The 20,348-nt window shown below is 37.6% G+C and overlaps 1 protein-coding gene and 1 non-coding gene across 4 annotated transcripts in view; one reads left to right on the top strand and one right to left on the bottom strand.

Moving 5' to 3' along the window:
- PRKX (protein kinase cAMP-dependent X-linked catalytic subunit) overlaps positions 1 to 851 on the bottom strand; it is a 124,758-nt gene extending 123,907 nt beyond the window's left edge. For all 3 annotated transcript variants that reach the window (XM_074213617.1, XM_074213616.1, XM_074213618.1), the window contains exon 1: positions 380 to 851. In XM_074213617.1, the coding sequence (XP_074069718.1) occupies positions 380 to 836 (457 nt within the window). In that variant the 5' untranslated portion in view covers positions 837 to 851. The remainder of the gene's footprint in view (positions 1 to 379) is intronic.
- An 8,352-nt stretch (positions 852 to 9,203) lies between these two features.
- On the top strand, positions 9,204 to 9,313 carry LOC141510571 (U6 spliceosomal RNA). The gene has a single exon (XR_012475033.1). It is a non-coding gene; the product is annotated as a U6 spliceosomal RNA (small nuclear RNA).
- The last annotated feature ends 11,035 nt before the right edge of the window (positions 9,314 to 20,348 follow it).

Below are 20,348 nucleotides of genomic sequence, written 5' to 3'. Positions count from 1 at the left end.
TTACAAGTTTCTCACCTCTTCACTATAATACGGAGATGAGTTTAAAAAGTGTTGGTGCATGCAGCTGACTCTCTGGCGTGCCCACGCCTCTACCAGGCATGCTGGCACATTAGGGCAGCGCGAGGGTGCTCACCCGAGTTTGTCACCAGGCAGAACAAAACAAAACAAAAGCAAGTTTACTGCGAGCGGACGCCGGTTCGGGAAGGGCCGGGCCTCGGCCCACTGAGTTCGCGGGGGCCGGCGGCGCGAACGCGATGCCCCCCGCCCGGGGAGGAGCGGGCGCGGGCAGGTGAGCCGGGGGCGGCGCGGCTCCGCGCACCCCGAGCCTTTGTCTGAATCGGGCGCCCGGGGGGCCCGCGCCCCGGGGAGGGAGACTCACCCACGGTGGCCAGCGTGTCGAAGTCCTGCAGCTTGTAGGCGGGCAGCTCCGGCGCGCCCGGGCCCGCCGCGGGGCTGGAGCAGCGGGCGGGCTCCGAGTCCCCGGGCCCCGGCGGCCCCGGCGGGGGCGGGGGCGGGGGGGGAGGAGGAGGAGGAGGACTCGCTTCGCTGCCCCCGTTTCCTGCCCCGACCTCGGCCGAGGACCCCGCAGCCTCCATGGGTGGTAGGATGGGCAGAGTCGGCTCGCGCCAGGCAGGAGCCGGGTCCTCCCGCTTCTCCTCCTCCTCCTCCTCCTCCCTCCTGGTGCCTCTCAGCACATCTGGGGGAAGGGTGGGAAGAGGGATGATGGAGGGGGCGCGGCCGGCTTCCCGCCCCCCCGCCGCCCGGCGGGCGCGGGGGGGGAGGGGAGGCGCGCGCACACCACACGGACACGCGGGCGCGTACACACGCACGCACATACACGCACAAACTTTCTCCGTCCCGCTCTCAGTAACCCTCCGCCCTCGGCCGCGGACGGACCAGAAGAGGCCGCGGGCGGCCGCGGGGGCCCTGGGCGGCCCGGCCCGTGGCCCGCAGGCTCGCTCCTCCCCGCAGCCGGCCCGGGGCCGCCCCACAGTGGCGGAGGGAGGAGGAGGAGGAGGTGACACTAGGGGTCTCGGGGGCCGCGCGGCCGTGCAGCAGCCGCAGGAGGCGAGTCCCGGGCGGCTGCGGCTGCGGCTCGAAGCGCGGGCCCCGCGCCGGGAGCCCCCGAGCCCCGAAAGTGGCCGGCAAAGGGAGGGCCTGGCCGGGGCAGAGGGCTTTGCCGCTTCCCGCCCTCCCCACAGACTATCTTTTCACTGAAGCGGCCGGGCTTTCAGGGCAGGCCGGCGCGGGGCGCGGGGCGCGGGGCGCGGGGCGCAGGACGGGGACTTTGCGAGCCAAGTTCCCGAGACACCTTCCTGCAACGCGCCGGGGGAGCGCCGGCCTCGCGCACTCAGAGGCGGCCTCCTCCCCTCAGCTCCAAATTCAAAAGACAAGCACGTCCCGGACAACAAGGAAGGAGTCGGGAGTCGTGAGCGACGGCGGCGGCGGCCAATGGGAAGCGGCGCTCTAGTCGCTCCCTTCCCATCTCCGCTTCACAATTGGCGCTCTCTTCCCGGGGAGGAGGGAGAGAAGGGAACGCTATCAGCCAATTGAAAGACTAGGACTGACCCGGGAAGGGGTGTGGTCTGTCACTCCCAGGCTCCCCGAGCCGGGTCCCGAGCGGGTTTTGGTAGGGGCTCACTGGACTGCTGACTCTTCCAGGTGCGGCGCTTCCCTTCCCGCCGGCCGGCCGGAGGTGCGCTGCGAGCGCCTGGGATCCAGAAGGGGGCCGGGGCGGGGAGGGGCGGCCAGGCACCGGGACCGCACTGAAGGGGAAGTGAAGGGTGGGGAAGAGCAAGACCGAAACCCTCCACGGGAGTTTCGCGCATCGTGGATCCGCGCACACGGCTCTCCTTTCCACGTGTCATCCACGCTCTCAGGCTTACACAATTAGGGGTTCATCGCGCTTTTCGGAACCGGCGCCGGTTGGTCCACGGGAGAGTCGAGTTCCTTGAGTGGGTTAGAACTCTGTCATCTATGGCATAAAATAAAGTAATTTTCTTTTCCTGGCCACGTTTTAGGGGAAAAAAAATCATTTCTTTCTCCGAAGCAGGAATTCTTAAACCCCGAGTCCAGGGAACGCACGGGCTCCGTGAACTTGGATGGAAAAATAAATGATTTTTATTTTCACTCACCTCCGATTCAAATTTAGCATTTCCTTCCATTATTTTAAGAATAAAAATCTGAGGAGGGGTTCTTGTGCTTCACCAGACTGCCGCAGGAGTCCACAATACATACACCAAAACAGTTAAGAACTCCTGGCCAGAGAGTACCTGTTTCATTTCTTTGGGACAGGAATATTCCCCATTTCTGACAGTTTTTAGATTGGATCTTCTGACAGACTATTTATGATAGATTGATAGATCGATAAGGCATATGTGTATATGTGAACAGATCCACGAGGCACGTATGTGCACATTCACACCTGCTGCATGCTGTTTAAGTGATGAAAATTTAGCTGATCTAATCAAGTAATGCCTCATGGGCAGCAAGTCATTTTTTTTCTCATTTCTTTTTTTGGATGGCAAGGTGACTACCTTCAAGTTTAACAATATATTTAAAAAATGTACACTGCTTGTTAATTATTTTATATGGACTAGAGAAAATACTTTTATTCCTTAGACCCATACTTGAGCTGGCACATTAGTTCCTAGTCTGATTTTTTTTCTGAGTGGAAGAATTGGGGGTGGGGGGGATAGATAAGGAAGAATGTCAAAAATTGTTGTTTTCCAAGACAATTTGGCATAAGAATAAACCTTCCTAAAGCCACTTAGCTTGGCATAGATATTGTTTTACCCATTATAAATTTAAATTGTCAACAAATTGAATATGTGATCATTTTGTGCAATCAAAGTTTTATATTTTACTTAACAATTGTCTTGAACTGTATTTAGTAAGGTGGGAAGTTACCACAGAAAGGCCTTCAGATTTGAGCATGCCCTGTGCATGAAAGGGATTTCCTTCCCCTCTTTAATCTCCTCTGCTTTACCTTAGGATGGTATACTTTTAGGTTAATTGTAACTATATGCTAGAGTATCTTTACAAAACAGCCTTCATCCCAAGAAATCATTAAATATTTTTGATATTCACATTATAAGATTTTAAATATTTTAAAATTATTGTAAATAACATTCAATTTTCCTTTCTGCCTTTATAACTAGTTATTACAAAGTTAAAAAAATATTTACAGTAATAGCTGAAGACTGAATGCTTAACTTTTTTCCTCTAAAAAAAGCAACATAAATCATACATAAAACAACATCTATTTTATATGTCACTAGATATAAAAAAATAATTTAAAAACTTTCTCAGTGGATCCCATTTTACATTTTGCTGAACTAAAGATAACAGATTTTGGAAATATTCTGCTATTTGTTCAGTGTCACATATTTCAGCATGTTCCACAAATGATTCTGCAAAAAACTTCTTAACTCTCTCTTGGGTACAAAGAATAGTAAGAGAGGAGATAAAAAGTTTAAGTAAAACTTGGTCCATGCCCTCATTCAACAAATTCAATTCAACTTTTATTGGATGCCTAAAATCTCTAAGGGCAATATTTTAGTAGAAAAAGGCATATATACATAAGTAAATTAATATGTGTAAAGTATATTAGACAGATGAAAAATAAAGTGCTAAGTGAAGCTGGGCAAAAAAAAAAGGACCCAATTCAATAGAAGAGGGTGGGTAATGATACTATTGACATGGGGACAGGAGGAAAGGAGGCAGGAAAAAACATTCCAAAATAATCTACTTTGCAGAGAAAGATTCATAGCAAGGAGTAGCATAATGTAACAGGCTAAGGTAGAGAGCTATATTTTGGGGAGCTTTAAATGCCAAACAAAGAAACATGAATTTAATAAAAAGAAAGATTGCATCTTTAAAGATTTTTTGAGAAGAAGAAGAGTGATTTTAGTGGATAATTAGATGGGAATTAGGTGAGTAATTAGAATAGATGCTGGAGCAAGGGCTGTGTTGAGACTGGTTCAATTGTCAAGGATGGATCTAACTATGTACACAAATGTAGAAAAGTCTGAAACTAAATGATTCTACCTAGAACACCATAAGAGAAGAGATGTGGCCTGAACATTTTCATTCAGTAATTTTTTTTTTGGTTGTTTGTGAGGCAATGGGGTTAAGTGACTTGTCCAAGTTCACACAACTAGTAAATATCAAATGTCTGAGTCCAGATTAACAATATTTCTTGTGTGGTAGACACAGGGGATATAAAGAAAGACAAAAACTGTTCTCAGGGTCACATTGTTATGAGGGAAACAATATGTAAATAACTAGGGACACACAGGATAGATACAGATTAGATGAAAAGACAATGACATAAATTATATAACTACATTTCTAATTTTTGAAGATATGCAGGAATGTGTAACTTGTCATCTATCCTATATGAGAAATCTTCCTTTTGACAAACTTAGACTTTCTTGATGCAATTTCAGTAAATTTCAAAATTCTATCTTTAGTAGAATAGAAACCTAATCTTCACTAAAATTAAATAATTATAGATTTAGAGGTGGAAAGAACCTTAGAGGATATTTGATTTAATATCCTCATTTTCCAAAAGAAAAAAATTTACCAAAGAGAAGTGGAAAGACTTATTCATGATCATACAATAGTTGACAAAGACAAGTTTCAAATGCTGAATTTCTGACTCCAAATCAAATAATCTTTCCACTTATACCACTTTCTTTGAATCTTAAGCTTGGTCTAAATTTCTCTTAACTTTTGTTCATAAGTGTTATTTCCCAAACATTTTAATCCATTTGTCTGGATCATTTCCAGTATTCAACTTTTCTCTTAAAATACTAAGATCAAATAAAATATCTTCCCTAAACATAATATATGACAAAAAAAATTAACTTCCTAGTTCTTTGATTTACATATTCTTGTTGATAAATACCAATTTCATTTTGATTCATTCCTGTTGATGTGTATATATATATATATATATATATATATATATATATATACACATATATATATACACATATATACACACACACCTTGTAGGCAACTAGAAATCTCAAGAAATATTTTCTATTGATGAAATCAAGGCATATAAAATCTCTCAAGTCACCAAATGTGAAAGTACGAAGGTCTGTTTACTTTTATAATTAATGTTACAATACTCTAAATAATCGGAGCGTAATTAGTTAAAACTTGGTGTTACAATTGTCATCATGACCTAAAATATTTAAAGTACCCTCATGTTTATATATATATATTTATATTTATATGATAACCTGTATAAAAATACAGAAATTAATGATAAATTCTTTAAATAGAACTTTATACTTATGAATTGATGATGACCCAGCATGTTCTAGTTATATGAAAAAAATAGAACTCCTTTCTCATGAATTTATACACAAAACAACATATGCTCACATACCATAGTACTTGTATTAGCTAACTCCCAATTCCTTGAAAATGCATCTTGTATTCTTTATAATTGCTGTGTGTGTGTGTGTGTGTGCGTGTGCATATGGAGACTGGAAAGAAGACTGATGTGAAAGTTGTTTGGGGAGGGAAGGAAAGGAACTGCATGTTTCTTGTCTATCACACTTCCTTTTTTAAATTTTATTTTAAATTTTTATTTTTTGCAAGGCAATGGGGTTAAGTGACTTGCCCAAGGTCACACAGCTAGATTAATTATTAAGTATCTGATACTGGATTTAAACTCAGGTTATCCTGACTCCAGGGCTAGTGCTCTATCCACTGTGCTGCCTAACTGCCCCCAATCATACTTTCTTAACAAAATATCAATTGAGCTAGCTGTGTAAAAGTTCAAAAACATGTTAAAAAAAGATCAATAATTCATTAATTTATTTAAAACCCTTATAGTCAATGATCAATCAGAGATTTTCTAAATTAAAGCTTCAGATTCATGTCTTTGGGGTGAACTAGGGTTGTGACTAAGTGTATAGAAAAAAAATGAAAAAATTGCATAGTTAAAAACAAAAAGAATTGGCAATTGATTGGTTATATGGTTCAAGTAAGACTGAGGAGTCAAGAATGACCCTAAGGTCAGTATGGAAGTAAGGTAGTTGACTTGAAAAGAAGTGGATTGGGGTTAAACAAATAATCTGTCCCACAGGAACCTGTGTCAACCTGTTTATCCTTAATCATTGGCATTCATCCTCCAGGTATACCAAGGAGCATGCCCATTCCCTCCACCAGACAAATCAAAGGTCCCATTGATAATTCCCTGTAAGCTCATCTCTTTAATCAAAGAATTTCCATGTTCAACCCCCAGATGTAAATGTTCAATTTTGACCCCCAGAGGACCATGCAGTCCTTCAACGTATTAGTAGTTTAGTAGCTGTTAATTTTCTCAGTAAATCCTAAGACTGTTTCCTCTTTTTAAAATTTTCCCCCCAAATATCATTCTCAAGACACATGCACACATACAAATACACACACACACACACACACACACACACACAAACACACACCATTTTTATGGAAGGTAATCTCAAAGGGATGGCATTAACGTTGAAGGAAACCTCAAAGGTTCTTCTGTAGAAGGTGGGATTTTATCTGAGTCTAGAAGGAAGCCAAGGAGCAAAGGAAAAGTGTGAGAATATTCCAGAAATGGAGAGACTGCTACTGAAAAAGAAGTCAGAAGATGGTATTGTGACTGAGCAACAGCTAAATAGACCAGTATAAACTAGCCTGAAGAATAAATAGAGAGTAGCTACAAGAGGAATGGAAAGGGAGGATTAAACCAAGTTTGTAAAAGGCTTTAAATGCCAAACAGGATTTTATATTTGTGCCTGAAGTTAATATAGAGCCATTGGAGTTTAATAGGCAGGAGAGTGATGTGGTCAGACCTGAATTTTAGGGTAATGATTTTGACAGTTTAGTAAGGTGAGAAATAAGTTGGAGTGGAAAGACACTTGAGATAGGGAGAGCATTTAGAAGGCTATTCCAGTAGTCTAATGCAGGACCTACACTATGGTGGAGTCTTATGGAAGTAGAGAAAGGCTATATACAAGAGATGTCACAAAGGTAAAAAAGACAATATAGTAATAGATTGGAAATGAAGCCTGAGCTACAGTGAAGATTAGAATTTTTCCTGAGTCATTAGATCTAGATGCCCTTAGATATCTCCTCTAAATCCCTAACCATTTATGATGCCACAGTGCTTTTGAGCTAGTTTCCCCCATCTCCAGAACTTATACTAAAAAAGCACTTGTATTGCCTATTTTATAGGGATGTGATGATAATCAAGGAGATAATGAAGGTAAAATATGTTATAAAGCCTTGGCAGCTAGGTCATAGAGTGCTAGATCTGGAGACTCATTTTTCTAAGTTCAAAACTGGCCTCAGATAATTACCAGTCATATGACCCTGGGTAAATAATTTAGCCCTGCTTGCCTCAGTTTCCTCATTTGCAAAATGAGCTGAAGAGGAAATCATTCCAATATCTTTGCCAAGAAAATCCCAAATGGTGTCATGACTCAATTAAAATGACTGAACAATAATATAAATAAAAACTATTTTAATTACACGTTTTCATTTCATTTCTTTCTCCTTGAATTTAATAACCATTCCCACTCCTATCTTGCCTTTGAAATTTTACATAGTGCCTAGGAGTTGTGCATTTTTTTCCTTTTAATGAATATTTGTCTAATTTTTTGTGTTCATTAAGCTTGTTTGAAATCCTTGATGTTTATATAAATATGTGAGCTCAATAAATTCATATATTCCATGCTTTAAAAAGAATTAATTAAAGTCAATCCTAATTAACAGCTAGTACATGTCAGTGTTTGGTTAGTTTAGTTGTCTGGAAAAATATGCACTAATGGTCACAACAGGGATTAGACCAGGGAGTTAGGATGAAGAAGTAGAAATTTATAATTTCTGATGCAAAAAAACACTCAAACACAAATATATATCTATACTGATTAAATGATTCAGTAATGCTCCCATGGCATCTATCTTTACATGACATTATATACCATCAGCATCATTAGCTAGGGCTTTTTCCATTTAATTGTATTCAACAATTTTGTTCAAGAGGCATTTATTAAGCACCTACTGCATATATCATAATTTTTTATTTTCTTGGGAGAGATACAAAATTTAGATAAGGCATGGAAGCTGACCTTATGGTTCCTATTTGAAGAAGAAAGTTAATATGCTTAGAAAACTAGTTTACAAGTGCATTAGAGAAGAACTAAAAACAAAAAAAAATAGTATCATGTTATACCTGAGTGAGTATGTTGTTACTGGCAGGAGGAGGTAGAATTTGCCATATCGAAACAATTCTTACAATCTAAAATAAAGAACTCAACACCAACTGTAGGCAAGTTGGACAATTACTGAGTGATGATTTTTTTTTATTGTTGCTATCATTCTTTCTTACATGCATCAGTCTGATTCATGCTGAAATAATCAATTTCAACAATTTATGGACTCTGGATGCTGTGGAGTTAAAGATCTCCCAGCACTCTTATTTTTATGGCCTCTTAGGTATAATTAGACCAACCCAAGTGGGATGAAAAATTATGGGCTGTATGCAACTCTCACACCACTAATGACTATTTGTTTATTTTTAGAATTTACAAGAACATTCTCATTGGAGAAATGCCTCAAGATGCAAAAGAGAAAGAAAATACACAAAAATAAACAGAGGAAAAATAAACCAGTCTAGTTTTAAACCACTAAGTGTCAAAAGTCATAAACCTAAGTCAATAATATTCTAAAGAAAATTATTGACCCACTCAAAGGACCAATTCTCATATGATATAGAGGAGAAAGCACTGGTTCATCATTGAACCTAACCTAGATAGAGTCTTAGATTTAGTACTTTCTAACTATATGAATGTGATCAAAATATTTATTTCTCTCAATCTCAATTTCCTTATATTTAAAATGGACCTAATGATATTTATGTTCCCTATCTCTTAGGATTCTTATAAGTATCATTAGATTTAGAACAGGAAGAGGTAATGGTGATCGTCTTGTCAACTTTTCACGTTTTAAAAAATGAAGGGAAAGGGATTTATTAAGCACCTACTAACCAGGGTCTATGCCAAATGCTTTTGCAAATATATCATTTGATCCTCACAGCAAGCCTGTGAGATAGGTGCTATTACAATTCCCATTTTTCAATTGAGGAAACTGGGACAGACAGTAGTTACCCAAGGTCATACAGCTAGGAAAAATCTGAGGTCAGATTTGAAGTGTTCACTTTGACAGCACATATACTAAAATTAGAATGATACAGAGATTAGCATGGCCTCTGCCCAAGGATGTTATGCAAATTCATGAAGCAAATTTGAACTCAGTTCTTCCAGTCTCCAGGTTCGACTCTCTAGCCACTGTGCCATCTTTCTGCCTTGTATGACAGAGAAAAAATAAATAAATTGGATTTGCCCAAGGTAAATTACTAAGTAGTAGAACCTGGATTTTAGCTTTTGTTCTCTGATTCCAAATCCAGTTCTTTTTCAATACATGTCTTTTCAAGTTAATGTCTATAAAATATTATTATAAATGTCAGTCATTAATATTTGTTCTGCATTTTCAAAGAAGACCATGACATCAGGGAGGTGATACCATGACAAGCACATGAATTTGACTTGAGTGAGGAGGTGCTACATGTACTAAGTCACCAGCCTCACTTTCTCCTCCAGAACCAGCCTGGGTTCAGTAGCCAGATATGAATCAGGACAACTGGAGATGGCCCTGGATGCAAGGCAATCATGATTAAGTAACTTGCCCAAGGTCACACGGCTAGTAAGTGTCAGAGGCTGAATTCAAACTTCGGAATTCAAGTCCTGTTCTCTATCCACTGTGCCATCTAACTTCCTTAAATGTCAACCATTACTATTAGCCTTGCTACGCTTTCTTTTAATTGTTATTGGCTCCGTATGTTCTCAGTACAGATAACTATCTCTTATGCACAAAAAAAAAAAATCGATAACTTGATTCTCAGGAAAAAAAACAGCAATACAAATCTGCTACTGTGACCTATGATCCACCAGAATCTACAATTAACTTATTACATAAGTGTCTGTGTTCTGTACCAGCTGAAGATTTCAGATGTGGAGGTTTCTAAAGATCCCAAGAATGAATGCCTTGGAAGCTAATAGCTTGTGGTAGAGTTCTAAATAATTTGCAGGATAAAACATCCTAAAATAACCCAAACAGATAGTAGAGTGAATGCCTTGATTATACTAAATATGTCCCAAGGAATATATCAAAAGAATAAAAAGGAATAAATTAAAGAGAGCAAAGAAACAATTGTCTTGGTATATTCAGGACAAGCACTTTGACTGCCCTGAAACATTGCCCAGGACCTATAAAATAGTGAAAAGAACACTACTTGAGTGACCTTGAGCAAGTCATTAATGCTCCTTTGAGTCAGTTTCCATAGCAGTAAAATGAGGCTATTTATGCTTTCACTCCCAAGGGTCAGAGAATAAGTGGGTTTGCTCAGGGTCACATAAAGAGTAACTAACAGGAGCAGTAAAAAGATTTGAACCCAGCTCTCCAAGTTGTGTGGAAATTACTTTAAGAAAAGTTCTACAACTATTAATTGTAGAACGCTTTTTCTAAATATTTTATTTGTCCCTACTTGACTACTACTGGTCTTTTTTTATATGCTGCATCCTCCAGCAAATCATGTTGTCCCATCTAGATCCAAATCTATGATTCTTTGATGCTAAGTAAAGCCTGGGTCATTCCTTGTTGGGGACATCATAGAGGACACTCTTGAGTGAGTGCAAACTGATTTAGAAGACCCTACAGACTCTGAGGTCCTATAATAATTAGAAATATCCCCATAACTGATATAGACTACTTTGCCCTCATGAAGTCTTTTTTTTTTTTTGGCAAGGCAGTGGGGTTAAGTGACTAGCCCAGTGTCACACAGTTAGGTAATTATTAAGTGTCTGAAGCAGGATTTGAACTCAGGTCCCCCTGACTCCAGGGCCAGTGCTCTATCCAATGCACCACCTAGCTGCCCCCCCCCCCCATGAAGTCTTAAAGCAAAGACTGGATGATTATTTATTGGAGCTGCTATAAAGGAGATTCTTGGTCAGATAACATGCCTGAGGGTAGATAAGATGAAATTCAGTGATTCTGTGAAGGGAAAACTGAGTGTCTTATGTGTCTATGACATGTGAACAAGTTGCATGAGAGGTATGTACACATACCTATGATGTGTAACATGATCGTTCAGGTCCTTGCATCAGCCAGAAGAGACTGGCAAGTACAAAGAACAAAGAATTCTTTTAAAAATTGTATTCAAAGCATGAAATCTTATCAGCATTAGAAAGTAGAGATAAGAAAACAGTTTTCTTTGGATAATAGTTTTAGGTCATTAGTGATTTATATTTAAAAATTCAAGGTATCACAAATCTAATCTGCAGATATGGTTCTTTTTAATATAAGGCATGGAAGTGTTTTTCAGGGACTTATCTGACACAAACAAGAGAAAAGTAATAGCTTTTGTGTGTATGTGTGTATGTGTTATATCCACACACACACACACACACACACACACACACACACACACACACACACACACACACACATAGTGGATAGAGTGCAGAGCCTGGATTCAGGAAGACCTAGGTTCAAATCCAGCCTCAAGCACTTACCAGCTGTGTCACTCAGTGGCAGTCACTTAACCCTCTTTGCCTCAGTTTCTTTATCTATAAAATGAGCTGGAGAAGGAATTCTCAAGCCATTTCTGTATCATTGCCAAGAAGATGCCAAATTGAGTCACAAAGAATTGAACACTACTGAAATGTCTGTATAACAACAAAATGGAAACGTGTGTGTGTGTGTGTGTGTGTGTGTGTGTGTGTGTGTGTGTGTGTGTGTGTGGTATGTGTATTCTGTCCATGGGAAAGTAAAATTTCCAAATATATTCAAAGATTATTATAGTCACCAGATGCTAAATAAATCTGTAATACTTCACCCAACTATTTTATCTTTGTACTAAGTGGTTTGTCTGTTTATTTGTTTGCTTTTCTCAACATGGGGTAATCAGCAGAAATTTAGACAATTCTAGAGTATGATTCCTTGAGAAAAACCAAACAAACATTATTTCAGAACCCAGTAAAACTGAACCATGATATCTTTGTTGGATCATAAGATCATAGATTTCAAATTGCAAAGGATCTCAGAGGTAATCTAATTCCTCTCATTTTATACATGAGAAAAGCAGCAAAAAAAAAAAAAAATATTCCTTGAATACCTTTCTGGCAAAAATGAAGAAAAGTTTTGCCTTTATGTGCTTGCCTGGATAAGTCAAAATCTCCACATATATTCAGACATATCTAAGGACATCTAAAACTAAATAAATCTGTATTGCCTTACTTTCCATTTTATCTATGTTTTTAAGTACTGCTGGCTTATTTGTTTGTTTTTTCCTAATATGGCATTATCGGAAGAAATTTATACACTTCCAGTATAAGGAAAAATAACAGTACCTAATTAAGGAAAAAAATCAGTACCCAATCAAACTGGTTTTTCATAAATTCACAGAATCATAGATTTAAAATTGAAAGGGACCTTAGAAGACATCTAATTCTACTCTCTCATTTTACAGATAAGGAAACTGAGGCACCAAGTGGAGAGTTGACTTTCCTCACTTCACACCTGGATAATTTCAGTAGCCTGCTAGTTGGAATTCCTGACTAGTCTCTCTCCATTCTAGTCTGTCTTCCACTCATCTGTAAAATTAATCTTCCTAAAGACTAATCTGATATATCACTGCCCTATTCAGTCAGCTCCTTTGGCTCCCTATTGCCTTTAGGATCAAATATAAAATCCTCTTCTTGGTGTTTTTTGCTTACACTTTATATTTCTATCACCATATACTCTGTGATCCAGTGACACTTGACATTTTCCTTGAATAAGACACTCCATCTCTGGATTCCATGCATTTCACAAGAATCTACCAGTGCCTGGAATATTCTCCCATTTCACGTCTTTCCCTTTCTTACCTGGCTTCCTTCAAATCCCAGCTTAAAAATCTTACTTTATACAAAAAAAAATCCTTTTCTGATCCTTCTTAATACTAATGCCTTTCCTCTGAGATTATCTTCAGTTTTTCCTGTATATAACTTTTTTGTCCAGAGTTGTTTTAGTTTTTCTTCTTCATTAGACTGTCTTTGAAATCAGGGACTGCCTTTTGCTTTCCTTTACATCCCTAGGGCTCAGCAGAGTGCTTAGTTCTTATTATTAATATTTAGTGCTTATTGAGAACATTCAAGTCATCAGATTCCATATCCTCAGCTCTTTTCTCTCTTCCTAGATGGACTTTGGAAAATTGGTGTAAAGAAATAGTTTCTTAAAAAACTATAGTCTAAGAAGCATTATTTTCAATATTGAAAACCTCAGTGCCCCAGAATCTACATGGGCACTTAAAATTTAGTAATATCTAATTACCTATGGTTAGAATCCTTAAAATAATTGGATATCCTATAGTACTGCCCCAAAAATGAGAGCACCCTTCACCAGATTACTAACAGATAAGAGACCCCAGTCAAGCCCCAAACTTTTCCCAAGGGAAAGAATTTATAGCAGTTCCTTTTTAAAAAGATCAAATAATGAAGCTTCTTAGACAGGTTGGGCAAACAGCACCTTTTCCCCCCCTCACCCTTCCCCCCAAAAATGTTAGAGTAGAAGTCATAAATTCTAGATTCAAATCTCAGCATGGATGCTAGCATATGTGTGACCTTGGGCTAATTATGTAACTTTTTGTGACTGATTTTTGTCATAAAATGATAAGAGAAGAGGACACAGCTCCATAAAACAGAAAGTGTCCTGCATTTTGGAGTCAGGGAAGATGGATTTGAATTTTGGTTCAGTCATATATTACCTCGTTATTAAGTGCAAATTGCTTAATCCCATTGGACCTCATCTTGTCATCTGTAAAGTGAGACAATTGGACTAGATGACTTATAAGATCCTTTTATGTCTAAATCTATGATCCTATGACCTTTAACAGTAGAGAGAATTCCTTACACAGGAAATCACAGGTCTAGACTGGATGACCTATAAATGTCTCTTCCAGTTGTAAATCTATGATTCTAGTCAAATTAATGACTATCTTTTTATTGTGATGCATAGCATTTTATTTTGCTGGCTAGATATTGAGTAGAAGAAAATGATGCAAGCTCCACAGAAGTTAATCATAGAATTAAAAATAACCTTCCTGACATGGAAATAGTTTTAGTAGGGCTCTTACAAAAATATCACTGAACACAATATTAACTTGAGGAATTAAAATCACTTTATACCAGATTTAGACACAAGATTGCAGTTGTTGACTGGTGCGTAAGATAAAGTTAAAGGACAAGTATGAAAATTAAAGAGGATTTTAAAATGACTGATTTCAAAGAAATTTAAAAGGTTGACTTGTTGACTGAGTTTCATAAACTTGGATTTCTTTGACCATTCCATGACCCTGAAAAATCTTTCATTTTTGTAAACGAGGTCATTATAAAGCAGGTTATAATATAAAAATTCAGCAAAAATTATGAGGTTTTACAGTTTCTGTTAGATTATCTGGAACCTCAATCACATTCTGAAAAACTAGATCAGCATAAAATTCTCTGGGGAAAAATTCTTTATTTTCTAGCTTAAAAAAAATTGATGATCAGAACTGCTGGTGTGAAGTGAGGAAAGCCAGCTCTCCACTCAGGGCCTAAAGGATTGTCCAAACAATGAGTCACTTTCCTTCCCTCTACTTAGAAACTTTGAATACCTGATAGCTTCTTCTCTATCTCTCTCTAAACCTGCAACGGGTTATATTCGTTCTCTTTTTCTTCTTTCCCCTCTGACTTCTGCTCCTTATGTATACTGGCATAAATCTCATAAACTTCTCATGGTTTCATCTTCTGAATACTATGTAACCTGTCTTATATACGTAAGACTTGATAAAGTGCACTGAGACTTGTTCTAGCTGTTACTTTCACCATTTACTCATCTGCTTTGTGTTTTGAAAGACACCCTAAATCCCACTTGTTTTACTCTGCATATCTCCTTAGATATGAATGATTGACTTATATCATAAATGATTAAGCTGACTTTCTGGCAGGTTAAGATTATCTATTAATATGCTTCTTTATCCTTTTTTTTTAAAATTCTAAATTAATGAATCCACTTGATTGTCCATGATACTTACTCTGTTTTCTGCATGTTCTATCTTGAACCAGAAACCATAATCAGAAGTTTTAGGATAGTGTGTTATAATAGCTGAGAGCACTGAATTTGGAATAAAAAACCAAAAATCTTAATTGTGAATCTAGCTCTGCTATTTAAATCCTGTGGGACCTCACACAAATTACTTCATCTGTCCCTTCAATTCACTTAACTGAAAAACTTAAGGATTGGACTAGGTGAACTCCTTACAGATCTAAAATCCTTTGACCCTAAGAATTGTTAAACTCAGGATGTAGTGGAGTAGTAACAGGATTTAAGTTATAAACTAACTTTAGTGCAACAGGTCAGGAATAAGAGGAAGTGGGATTTAAGGAAGACTAGTACTAATTACATTAACCTAACTAATCTAAGTCCCTGGGCTAATTTATTAAGTGCTTACTATATGCCATCTTCTCTCAGTTCTGCATATACAAAGGAAGAAAGGATGAAGAGTAGTTAAAAGTTAAAAAAAAGACTCTATTAGCCCAGGGCTTAAACCTTTTGCTTATTTTCTTCCAACTAAAAACTTGTTAATAGTGCCTTAACTAAACAAGACAACAAATATACAGGTTACTTATCTTGGTCTCTTAAATTAAGTGACACGATTTTAAACTGTAGTCTTTCTGCAAGATGGGAATCCCTCTCTAGAAAAATGAAAATGCAGTGTAATTTTTTAAGGTAAACTTGAAAATATAATAATTTGAAAAATGTTTGTATCCCCATTAGCTCTTTAAAGAAAACTACATATTGGAGAAAACTCTATGAGCAAGTGAAATATTGTGCTTATATTTTATAAAAAGCAAATATTTTTATATAGACTAGAGATGGTAACATTGAGCTATAAGTCAGCATAAGAAAAAAGGAAAAATGGCATATCTATAGACTACAGCATCAGAAATTGCTGTTATCTCTGTCTTTTCACCATGTAGTTATCTATTCTCTTCAGTTTTCTGATACATGAGTCACTGTCTTTGTCTCCCTAGTGCCTAGAAAACAGGAGATACTTACTAAATGCTTATGGAATGGAATGTAAACATGAATTGCCACAATTACATTTTTGCCCTATCAACAACCATACTTGGTTGATTTCACCAAAACACAGAATTTTAGAAATGGAAGGGAGCTCAACAGCACATTCCCCCCCACCCCAAAGCAACTGTCATTTGAACATACCTCATAAGGGGTCATTGAGATCTTAACACCTATAACAGTACCTCCTTGTGCAATTCTAATTCCTGGCTACCTTTCCCAGATATCAAGATTACATTTGCCCATTTCTGGTTCTCCTTTTGATACCAAACAGAAAAAGATTGATTCTTCTTTCCATATGGCAACCCTTCAAATTCTGGACACTGCTATCATGTACCCCTAAGTCTTCTCCAGATTAAACATCTTCAGTTCCTTCAACTGATCTTTCCATGAAAGGGACTTAAGTCATTTTTCAGTTGTGTTCAAATCTTCATAACCCTATTTGAATTGTGACAAAGATAGCAAAGTGGTTTTCCACTTCCTTTTCCAATTCATTTTATAGATGAGGAAATGGAAGCAAACAGTGTTAAAATAAATTGCTTAGCATCATACATTTGACTCTGAATTTGAACCCAGGAATGTGAGTCTATCCACTTTACCACCTACAAGGAGACTATTTCTTCCTTTTTCCTCAGTTATATCAGAAGCTTCTGACCTATCATGATTCTGAGTTGAGGAAGCTTAGCAATTAAATATGACAAAGAAACCCCCTTCAGATCATGTAGTTAAAAGTACTAATGATGCAGTAACCTTTCAAAAAGGGAATGATTCCTTCCCTCTTATTGTGAAAGGGGCTGGGATTAGGAGAAGAGCAAACTGTCTAGGCAAATCTGTGGTTTTTGAACTGCATCTTCTATGCTTGTTCTTTCCTTAGATAATTGAGGATTGATCTTGAAAGTCAATTTGTGAATCTAAGAAGTCCAGAGGAGACAAAAAAGACTGGTAGCAGGGAATGCTTCTGTACTAGGGATGAAATCACCAACTAAAGGAGGAGTCAAATCCTGGTCTGATTGGCCAGAAAACAGAATCAAGGAGAAATGTAGTAATGGTAGTAGTAGTAGTGGTAGTAGTAGTAGTAGTAGTAGTAGTAGTAGTAGTAGTAGTAGTAGTAGTAGTAGTTCTACTAGTAGTTCTAGTAGTAGTAGTAGTAGTAGTAGTAGTAGTAGTAGTAGTAATGATACAATACCTGATCAATGGCTTGGTAACTACATGATATTCTGAGGATGTTTCAGTGTCTCAACCTTCTGGCTGCCTCTAATAGGACTTAATACTTTCATTATTTTTTTATGTTTCTGTAAATGTGAGAAAATATAACAATTTTCTTATTTTAAGTTATTGAATTCTTGACTATATGTGTGAATTTTTTTGTTATTCTTCTGTTTGTAGGAAGTAAATACTTGCCCCATAAATGACTTGGATTGTACATTGATCACCATTCATCATCACACTTTTTGGAGAGACCCTGTTCCTGACTTCTGGACCATACCCCACTTCCAGTACCATCTCATTTTCCCCCCTTACACCATCTTTAGCCTTTTGTATATTGCCTTCCCTATTAGAATATAAGCTTCTTGAGACTCTTTTGTTAGTATTTGTATAGTATTAGCACAGTGTCTGACTTGTACGAACTCATTAGACTTGTGTACTTCTGTACTTCCCTCAAAGAGAGTTGATTCAATGCTTCCATATGTTGCATCCCACAATAAATTATTATTACCAGATCAAGATCACATTTTTATTTTTTAAAAATGAACTTCACAAATATAAGATGGGAGAGGCATGACTAAATAAACAGACACTGTTGACTTATGTTGAACCGACAGTGAACTAAAATTTTCTATTTAGTCATGCCTCTCCCATCTTATATTTGTGAAGTTCATTTTTTAAAAATAAAAATCTAAATGTAAACTAAGTATAAGAATTTACATTTATCTTTTCTGAATTTCATTTTATTTCATTTCATTTCTTTCTCCTTCATTATATAACTTCCAGGTCATAGCATTGTAGAACCATTTCTATCATGCAAATCCATTTTTTCCCCTCCAATACTTCTCTCTGTTTTATGAAACTATGTTGCTTACAATCTTTTGCCACACTCCTAAATAAGATCTTACAAGCAAATTCATATTATAAATTAGTGTTACCCTTGGCTGCCATATCTCTTTGCTTGGCAGGAAGATCAAGTATTTGCTGGCTGAAAGAAGGAAATAAAATTTTGTAAACTTGTGCCAAACTTGAAAGGAAAGGACTTGATTAATGAGGATTATTATTTCCTAGTTTGAAATTATCATATTAAAAAGAGATATAAAGTATTCATTTCATTTAATAGAAAATATTTATTTTTCTTTAAAAATAAACATTTCACTTCTTCTAAAGAATGTTCTAATATTTAAAGATTTTTTTGTTATGACCATGAATATTAAATTTGTCTCATAAAATTTTTAATCTCCTTAAAGATATCAAAGCATTTCTCTTATATTATTTTAGTTACCTATCCAAACACCCCAGAATGAGACAGCCAGTATTATCCTTACTTGATAGATATAGTGGGTGGATTTTTTCTAAATTCCCAGAGTAATTGATTTTTTAAAAAATGTACCTTGAAATATCCAAATTAGTTGTTTGGCTGGTTGTTCTATTCAGACTCACTTAATACTTGGAAAATTTGTGCTGGTTTATGATCTGTGAACTCTATGATGCAAAGACAGAACTTGAGTTAGAAATTATCTAGGATTGAAACCATATCTCCAAGGCTTTCATAACTTTGTCCCTTCCTACCATTCTAGTCTTCTCCCTTACTCCTCTCCATGTACCCTATGATCCAATGACATTGGTCTCATTTCTGTTTTTTGAACAAGATGCTCTATTTCTGGACTATAATGTATTTTCTCTGACTGTCCTTCATGGACAGAATTCTTTCCCTCTTCATCTGTCTCCTGGCCTCCTTGGTTTTCTTTAAATCCCAGCTAAGATTTAACTTTTTACAAGAAACTTTTATTTTTCCACTTTATTGCTTAGGCACTTAATAAATGCATATTGACTTTCATCTTTCCCAAAAGACTTTGTGTATGTGCATGTATTTATTAGCCTTACATTTTATATTATATGTATTTTTATTTGTACTTGTTGTCTTACCCATTAGAATGTAAATTTATTGAGATTAGAGATTATTCATTCTCTGTACTTGTGTCCCTAAGACCAACCTAGCACAGTTCTTGGGAGGTAGTAGACACTTAATAAGTATTAGTTGGTTGATTTGTTTTCTGTTTTGAGCTTTTGAGCAATTCCATTAAATAAACAGAGTATGTATTTTTTATTTTTATTTTCCACAAAGGATCACCAAGGTTTAGAGAACTGATATAATTTATTCAAATTCAAACAATTAGTAATTGACCATTTCTGGGATCAGAATCCAAAGCTTCTGGCTCCAAGTCCACTGTAGGGCTCTAGAGAAGGAAGAAAGTCTTATTAGTCATAGTAACCAGGAAACAATCATAGAATCATAAATTTTAGAGTTAGAAGGGACTTTAGAGGATATCATATTAACCCACTAATTTCACAGATGAGTAATCTGAAACCCTGAGAGGTTAAATGATTTGCCCAGAGACTTACAGTTAATAAATGCCTGAGGCCAGAATCAAGAAAGTTCAGTACTGTATAGCTTGAATTAGACACAGAAGGAAGGGTAGTATTTGCCTTGACAAATCAAGAGAGGTACCTGTGTTTGGGATGGGAGAGGGGAAGGGGTTAGGAGAAATTCTCTATGCTCTAAAACAAAGAAACCTCAGGAGTAAAGACACAAAGATCCGCAGATCTCTCCTGGGGGAGAATTAAGGGAACAATCTGACTAGAACATAGGTATTATTTGGGAGAGTGGAAGCAGACAAAATTGTTTAGATTAAGTGGAATTAAATCCAAAGAGCAAAATGCCAAGCAAATCATTTAGGAGTTAATTTTATAGATGATGTAGAATCATTGGAGGTTTTTGAGGTTTTTTTGAGGCACATGATAAAAATTAAATTTTAGAAAAATAATAATATTGTTATCTACCTGAATTTTATCAAATGAGTTCACCAGTTTCTATCCTAAAGAAGAAAATGCCCATCCATGGAAACTGGATATAAATAATAATGATTATC

The sequence above is a fragment of the Macrotis lagotis genome, chromosome 1, assembly GCF_037893015.1.
Source record: "Macrotis lagotis isolate mMagLag1 chromosome 1, bilby.v1.9.chrom.fasta, whole genome shotgun sequence".
NCBI classification, from domain to species: domain Eukaryota; kingdom Metazoa; phylum Chordata; class Mammalia; order Peramelemorphia; family Peramelidae; genus Macrotis; species Macrotis lagotis.
This window is presented reverse-complemented; position numbering and strand designations above follow the sequence as displayed.